This window comes from Dermochelys coriacea, chromosome 20 (genome assembly GCF_009764565.3).
Source record: "Dermochelys coriacea isolate rDerCor1 chromosome 20, rDerCor1.pri.v4, whole genome shotgun sequence".
NCBI classification, from domain to species: Eukaryota; Metazoa; Chordata; order Testudines; family Dermochelyidae; genus Dermochelys; species Dermochelys coriacea.
In genome coordinates, this window is record NC_050087.2 from 7,465,977 (window position 1) to 7,474,855 (window position 8,879).

An 8,879-nucleotide genomic window follows, 5' to 3' on the forward strand; every position below is an offset into this window, starting at 1 on the left:
ACTGTTTCCTATCATCCCTCTTGTGTGTTTGCCCAGAGAGAGACTGAAAGTTACAAATTGCTGCCATTAACTCATCAAACAGGCCCTCTCCCAGTGAACCTTGGCCATTGGCCAAGAGCCGGCCACGTGATCCCTCCTGCCAATGTATCGAATTTCAGCTGGCTTTTCCTCGGGCTCCTGGCCGGGGAAGTGCCCCATTTGACATGGTGCAAGCCGGGCCAGGGCGCGGGACGAGGGGGCTAGCGCGGGTGGGGGCCAGGACAATGAGAGGAGGATGAACCCTCAGCCGGAGCTGGGCTGGGGGGGGGAGAGCAGGGCTGGCTATGCAGGGACGTGGCCCGGGGAGCAGAGGCTCCAGCATTTGCCGCAGAGGCCGTGCAACGTCCGCTGTGCCGGGGACGATCCCTGCGTGCTGGGAAGGGAGCTCCCAATTGCAGGCCCCCCCCCGCCGCATCTCCCCTCCCCGCCCGGCCAGCCCCATCCGTTCCCCGCTCCCTCTCGTTACCCCGCGGCTGGGCCCAGGCCCCTTTACAGCCCCAGCCAACCTCCCGGCGCCGCTTTCGCCTCCCCAGGTTATAACTCATCCTGCTGCAGCCCCTACCCACCCAGGTCTCATGACCCCGACTTTCCTGGGGGGAGCCTGCCCCCCTCCTCCGCCGCCGCCTACCCAGCTTGCCTTGTTGGACCCCGCTCCGGGGGTCGGGGAGTGGATCGGTACCACGCCTGTAGCCAGGACCCCCCCAGCTGTAACTCTCTGGTGGTGCCAGAAGATAGAGGGGACCTCTCTCCGGATGTTTACAATGACACGAAAACTTTTGAGTGGATGAGAGTCAAAAGGAACCTTCCCAGAACAGGTGAGTCTGAGATAGAGGCCAATGTATTTAACGGTGGGTGGCAGATCAATTGGAGAGGCAAGGAACGTCACTAGGTAATAAAAGTGCAAGATATTCAGGTGTCCCGTGTCCCCCCCCCTCCCCCATAGGCGCATGCCTGTCTCTAAGCAGGTCTATTTGCCTTAAATTTTCTCTCTGTCATGAAGTTTGTTACGATTACCTCCAAACTACACTCCTTCTCTCGAGCTGATTGTGACTTTCAGAACTTTTTTTCTCAATTAAAGTCGTCTTGTGTCTAAGATTATTGCTTTCTTTTTTTAAAAAAAATCATTCAAGGGGAAACAAACTTTTATATTTTAGAAAACACGAGTTAAGAGGAAACTGACACCTTTGTCTACAATTGGCCAGAATGGTCCCAAAATAAGTGTTTGATCTGATTGATAGATAGATAGAATCTTAAACATATATCAAATATTTATTTGATCTGTAATATATATACGTATACATATATAGTTTGAAATAAATTTTGAACCTGGGGATTGGAAATGTGTGTTTTTAAATGAGGTTATTGTTTCCTTGAAAAATGAAACGTCTTTTTCAATATTTTAAAATGCATTTTACAGGAATCTGATTTTTGTCTCATTTTAATTTAGGCGCGACAACAACACCCGTAAAAGTAATTTAGCCCAAAATAAAAGAGATGAAACAACGTCCTACTTTTGTATAATTTTAGCAGGTTGGTAACTAGCAAGTCTGACTTTTAGTACTGTGCGCTGGGAATTTAGCTTCAAAATTATTCTACAAAAAATTCTGATCTTGACAACGCCCAGTGCATTGCAAAATTCAAAGGGTAGCAGTTATATTCATTTAGATTACTCCCCAGAGGAAAGTCCATATATTATCTTTTTCAAACTGAGAGGAGGAAAAACTTTCTCCAAATATTAAGCCTTGTAATGAAACCATTTTCTGAACTCATCGATAAAAATCAGTGTCTTAATAGATCATTAGAAGTTTCTTGGTTACTTACAATTATATGTGGCTCCTTGCATCATAAATATCTTCCAAGAGATTTATCTCTGACATTTTGCTAAATATTGTATAAATTGAGGGATCTTTTTTAAAAAAATCATAACTTTCTTTAAAATTACCATAGTAGAACCATCTATGCAAACAGATTCGCGTTTGCTTCAAGCGTTTTCCTGTAAAGTTTATTCCAAGCTTTTGCAAATTTCTGGGTGATGTATTTTTTTTAAGTCAAATGTTGTTACAAAGCATCTTTAACTAACTGGATATGAAATGATGTATTTTCTCAAGTGGGAGGGGTGGGAAATGCACATTTCATCCCGGTTTTAACGTTGAAAAAGAAGATCGTTTGGGGTTTAGAAAGGAATTGATATTTTCAAAGGCAATCTAGTGGAACAACCTGAGATTTTAATGTTTTTTAAAAAATAATCAAACCGAGTTCACTGCCTCCAAGGGATTTCCTCTGCCGTTTGAGTTTAAAGTTCTTTTGACGGCAATAGACAGTATGATTTTCCAGTTTCTTGGAGTTTGAGTGAAGGGGAACAGATTTCACGCTTTGCAAACAGTTTGCCAATTGATGTTTGCTTCTCTCCTGTAACTTTTCTGTTGTGGGTAGTATCTGTTCAGTTTTCTCTTCTGATGATCTGGGTTTATAAACGAATCCGACTTCTCCCAACTTTCCCGACCAAAGGGGAGAAGTTATTCAAATAACCAAGAAAGCGGCCGCGTGGGGTTAATATATATATATATATATATATTAAGTGAGGCTAAAAGCTTTCTCTTTGTTTCGTGCCTTCTCTCATTGTTTCACCTTCAAGAGGGTAAGGAGAGGAGTCGGTTAACTGTCATTCACTGAGAACAAAAATATAACAAGATTGGGAAAGTTCTTCTTTTTATTTTGCTGATCCTGGCCATATATAAATCAATCAAAGACCAAGGATGAATTTGATCATTTGCAAAACGAAGGAAAAAAGCAAATAAGAGTCAAATGAAAAGGAGTACTTGTGGCACCTTAGAGACTAACAAATTTATTAGAGCATAAGCTTTCGTGAGCTACAGCTCACTTCATCGGATGCAGTGAGCTGTAGCTCACGAAAGCTTATGCTCTAATAAATTTGTTAGTCTCTAAGGTGCCACAAGTACTCCTTTTCTTTTTGCGAATACAGACTAACACGGCTGCTACTCTGAAAAGAGTCAAATGGTTTCAGATGTTTTTAGTGGGTTTCACAGGCATGGAAAAGATTTGTTTTAAATGTATGCTCATTTTTGAGCTAGATACAAAGGCAAAGGGATATTCTTTATGCTAGTATAATAAGACGTGTGTGTTAGAGAGAAGGTGAAGATTGGAAAGACAGAAGAAGACACACAGGAAGGGAAGAAGATAGAGTAGAGACTGAGAGAGATGGAGAGAGAGAGATTTGTTCTTTGATTTGAAAGTTAAGATTACGTGGATATGTAAACGCAAAACCTTAGACGTCAAACTCAACTCTGCAAAAACAGATGCAGATTATCTCCCTTCTTTTAGTGCTTTAGTGCTTTCTTTAATAGCAGTGTTTGGAAAAAGAAAGAAAGAAAGAAAGAAAGAAAGAAAGAAAGAAAGAAAGAAAGAAAGAAAGAAAGAAAGAAAGATGCGATCACGAGACTTTATCCCCTCAGGGAGCGGGGGACCCATTGGGGCTCTAACAAGGCAGTTGGCCACTCCAAGGGAAGAGTTGAAAGTGAAACTACCTGGGGCCTGAGTTATGGCATCAGAGAAGCTAATGGCTTGTAGGGCAGGCGACTCTGGTGTGTAGGGACCCGAAACAGATAGTGAATCTGCTGCAGTTTCCCCCCCCGGCTTCCCCACCTCTCTCTGCCCTGACTGTCTGTGAAACCTTCGTGATTGGCATTAGAGTCATTCCAAAGTGAAAAGAGCTGTTAAGGGTTATTCGCTCCCCCCACCCCCACGTGTTTCCCTCAATCTGAATGTTTTCGCGGGGGGGGGGGGGAAGAGACAGAAAGAAAGAAAGAAGACCTGGGCCCTTTCTATCCATCTCTGGCAAGTTTCCCATTATAACCACCTTTCCTTTCCACTTAACCCTTGGGCTCCCGCATCCTGCACGTGTTCCCCTGCCAAGACCATTGGGTCAACCTGGTTATCGAAACATGTGTGGGTGTTTTAAGGCAGAAAACACCAGAGCCCCAAAACAGGGCATTGTACCCCAAGATGGGGTCTAAAGTGCACATCACTGACCTTTTTTTCACCGCTCCTTCAAAAATCCCAGGGCCGCCTGGGGACTTTCTATGAACTAAGAGCGCAAAGGACTGAAGCCCGCGCAAGTCTAACCTGTTACTTGTGTTTTATATCATGAATATATACATAATGAATTGATATATACACACATATATACACATGTACACACGCACATATTTTATAACACACGTCTATATAAACACACATATATACATCATTAATATAGATTCCAAAATATACGCATATTCATTCTGCAAAATAACCCTATATACATACATATCACTATTTTTCAATATATATATTGCAAGAGGCATGTACATATATACCTCTTGCTAAATACACTCCTATTGCAATATATATCGTGGAAAAGAGGCACATGTATATGATTATTTTGCAGAATAAATACCTATTGCAGTAGGAGTATATTTTGCAATAGGGATCTATGCATATAATAAAGAAAGATAATGGAAAGTATGTGTGTGGGTGTTGGGGGGATATTACTCACGAAAAAGGTGTTTTTGTTTGGGGGGGTTAAGAAAAAGAAAGAAAGAAAGAAAGAAAGAAAGAAAGAAAGAAAGAAAGAAAGAAAGAAAGAAAGAAAGAAAGAAAGAAAGAAAGAAAGAAAGAAAGAAAGAAAGAAAGAAAGAAAAGGGAAGTTAGCTGGCTGGCTGGCTGGCTGGAAAGGGATCCTCCTAGTTACTAACCTCATGGGTTTTAATAACCATCTCCTCCCCACCACCCTTCCCTTTGTCTCCAGTGAAATCAGGAGCCTGTGGCTTTGCTGGGGAGAAAAACGCAGTCTCTCCCAGGACAAACTTCAGCACCAAGCAGCTGACCGAACTGGAGAAAGAATTCTACTTCAACAAGTACCTGACCCGGGCCAGGCGGGTTGAGATCGCTTGTGCCTTGCAGCTCAATGAAACCCAGGTGAAGATCTGGTTCCAGAACCGCAGGATGAAGCAGAAGAAGAGGGAGAGGGAGGGTTTCCCTGAAGGGTCAGCTGGCTGCAATGGACCGGAGTCCTCCTCTGACAAATCGGACATCACCTCCCCAGCTACCTCTCCCAGCAGAAGTAACGAGGCTCCCACGCCTCCCATCTGACTGAGGCTCTTGTTAGAACTTCTGTTCTGATCTTGGGCAGAGAAACAGAAAAGAGACTTCCCCATCAGATCCATTCACCCCCTGCATTCATCTTGCTGGGGGAGAGAGAAGGGTGCAATGCTCCTGGCAAACTTTGCGATGGACTTGGGGATGAAAGCACACACCAAAACTATGTGCAGAGACTTCCACACTCACCACCATGACCACCACCAATAGCACAGGTGCCAGCATTGTGCTGTTAAATTGGTGTCCTTCCAATAGATGCAGATGCTAGATTAATGGATGGCCATACTTTAAAAAAAAAAGTCACTTTCCCTTCCCCAAATTCCTAGAGCAGAGGTGAATAGAGAAGGTCAAATATTTTTTTCAAAAACATGAACTTTTTACAAACAAATGCAGACAACAAAAAGTTTTCACACACTCTTGATTCTTTGTGAGTAAATTTGACATTTTTTCCACTAAAAGTTTCAGCTACATTTTTATTCACAGTACATTTCGACTTTTTCCACAAAAAGTTTCTACAACATCTTTAGTCATAAAAAGATTGGATTAATTATTTCACAAAAATGCTCATTCTTCATGGAAGGTTTTGATTAACTTTTTCTACTAGAAGTGTTGACAAATTTTATTTTGATACATTATTTTCCCCCAAAAGTTTTGACATAAGCTTTATTCACAATGAGTTTTGATGTAATTTTTTTCCCCACAAAAATTCTTGACAAAATTGTTTTGTGGGAACTTTCAATGAATTTTTTTTCATGAAAAGTTTCACCATTTGTTTTTTTTTTTTTTTTGTTTGGTTTTTTTTTTTTACCAAATGGTTCAATTACGTGTTTTCCACAACGTTCTGACAACAATTTGGGGAATAATTTTCATATGTTAACTCTAATTCCAAATGTTCCTATTTCACTGAGCCCTTTTAGAAGGAACTAGAGCCATCATCTCCTGGGAGTAATTATTTTAGAGATATGTAATACAGTTACATACCATTTTGGTGAAATTTCTAGAGAGAATAATGCTCTTCAGTATTTTAAGTATTTTTAAGACGAGGACATTTTTGCTGAACTCAGCATTCTGGTCACAGACAGCCATTCTGGCCAAGGATGGTTATCACAGTTTCTTGAATGCCATCTCTATTCTTGTGCCCACACATCTAAATGATACCCTAGTGGGTGAGTTAACCCTCCCTCTGATGTGATACTAAAGGGGCAGAAAAAGCCTGGTCTCAAGCCTCTGAAGTCAATGGAAAAAATCTAGTGGTCTTTAATGGACTTTGGATCTAATCCATATGAAACAAGTTATATGCAGTATAATCAGTGGGCCTACACAGATATTTGATTAAGAAAATATAATGTTTCCCCCATCTTTTAAATGTGCTTTCCTAGGCTAAATGCACCTTCAGCACAAATGTATAGGAGAGGAAATGTGAGTTCAAAATCAGGCTTAGAAATACAAGAGACATGGTAATTATGCTATAAATAACCTCCTCAGTCAGTAAAAGCTTAGAAGTGTATTATTTATTTTCACATTTCTGAGGTTCTTCATTAACATTTAAATCTTCTAACAGCTGGGAAGAAACACACTCTTCATATTAAAAGTGGATTTAATTTATAGCAAAGAGTGAAAGCAACAAAGCAAATGCAAAAATCAGGGGTGTTGTCACAGAACTTTGGACAGGATAGTGGTGATGGGATGGCGAGATGGGAATAGTTGCCTTTTAAACTTTAATAAAGGATTAAATGGAGGCCAACATTTTATCAAGAACAAACAATAAGAAGTGTTATAATAACCCTAGGTAACATTAGAGCCACTTATGCTGAGACAAAGTTTGCACACAATGCCTCACTTTGGAGAAATAATTGGTTCATTTTCATCACCGTGTTCTATTATTATTAATTATTATTATTATTGATGTTTTACTATCAAAATATCTTTGAGAAATGCCTTTTGTCCATGGAGAATACTGGTTTATTTTCACTTGGATCATATATTACAAGAGGCTAACCCAATGAAAGGACTTTAGGTGGCTGAAAAGTACATTTGATTTAAAAATATACACAGCATTCTTCTTCAACAGCCGCTGGATTTATACCAAATGTTCTGTTAACCAAACTTTCCCTCGGTCTTCCTTGCCACTCATCACTGAAAGGATTAATGGGGTGGTGGTGGGGTTTTAACACCTCTAAATAATACACCCATCAGTGGAATTTCAGGCAGGACAGTCCCTAGAAACTGTTGCCTTTTTAATCGGATCTTTAAATTTGCAGTTCACTCCATTTTGCTGGCAAAAAAAAAAAAGAAAAAACACACATGAAACAATAGCTAAGGAACCAAATATGCTAATTTGCCACCAACGCTATTATTTTGTCTTTCCCTGTTGCAAAATTCTAATCACACTTTGGAAATGAGCTGTGAGTTGTTCACTAAAGTACTCATGTTGAATTAGGGTTGCTGCTGTGTTTTAAATTATTTTTCCTCTCATTGCTATGTAACTACATTTTTATCTTCTTGCCTGTTTAAAAATTCTCCTAATTTGTTATTTTAAATTACTCCATGTGGAAAGAAAAGGTAAATTCAGACATTTTGGTGAAACCACAAAATGTCTAGAATCAACACAAGAAACAAAGAAAAAGTTTTATTTAAAATGTTTGGGGATTGCAAGGTTCAGTTATGACCCCAATCTAAAACTGGCACATATTCCTTTAAACCAAAGATGTATAGTGAATCCAGTTAAATTCATGAAACATGAGTTTTCTTTTGACAGTGGAGAATATTCAAAAGGCACGTGAAAATGAAGGGAGCTATTGCAAAATGACTACCTCTTATTTGCCGGGACTATCAGAATGTATGCAGTGTTGTTGTAGCAGTGACAGTTGCAGGGTATTTGAGAGACAAGGTGGGTGAGGTAATATCTTTTTTTGGATCAACCTCTGTTGGTGAGAGAGACACGCTTTTGAGCTACAGAGCTCTTCTTCAGGACCTCTGTATAGCTCGAAAGCTTTCTGTCTCACCAACAGAAGTTGGCCCAGTAAAAGATATTCCCTGACCCACCTTGTCCCTCAGGACTATCTGAAGGAAGATAGGTTTCAGAGTAGCAGCCGTGTTAGTCTGTATTCGCAAAAAGAAAAGGAGTACTTGTGGCACCTTAGAGACTAACAAATTTGTTAGTCTCTAAGGTGCCACAAGTACTCCTTTTCTTGAAGGAAGATATGGATTTATTTATTGATTTATTTATTTTCTTTCAATATGAAGTGGAATGTGTGTTGTGGTAGGGAGGGGAAACGGACATGTGAATGGATAACATTAAAAATTGTCTTGGTTTGATTCTATTTGTGTTACCTTATTGTTGTTTTTTCTTTTATTTACTATATATGTTAAGATGGCACCTCGGATCCAGTGAGTTGGAATCTCTACATTATAGTGTGTCTGGCGCATTACACACATATTGTAATAGACAGTTCCTGCCCCAAAGTCCTTGCAATATTGCATTGTGAATCTATCTTTCTCCCCTGCCTTGAAAATGGATCACTCTTGAGCAAATTTGCTCCAAGGAAGCAAAACTCATACAGCATTTTGGAAAATAAGGGTGGATCTGCAAAGATATCATTCACATTTCGATAAAAAAAATTGACAAAATTTCAAAATTAAAAATATATGCACCAAGCGGCATGAAATAAAACCCCTGACCT

The 8,879-nt window shown here is 40.1% G+C and overlaps 1 protein-coding gene across 1 annotated transcript; it reads left to right on the forward strand.

Moving 5' to 3' along the window:
* The first annotated feature begins 274 nt into the window (after positions 1-274).
* Positions 275-8,132, forward strand: LOC119845933 (homeobox protein Hox-B1-like). Its single transcript, XM_038378931.2, has 2 exons — positions 275-854; positions 4,847-8,132. The coding sequence occupies exons 1-2, from the start codon at positions 275-277 to the stop codon at positions 5,188-5,190; spliced, it is 924 nt and encodes a 307-aa protein (XP_038234859.1). The 3' UTR covers positions 5,191-8,132.
* The last annotated feature ends 747 nt before the right edge of the window (positions 8,133-8,879 follow it).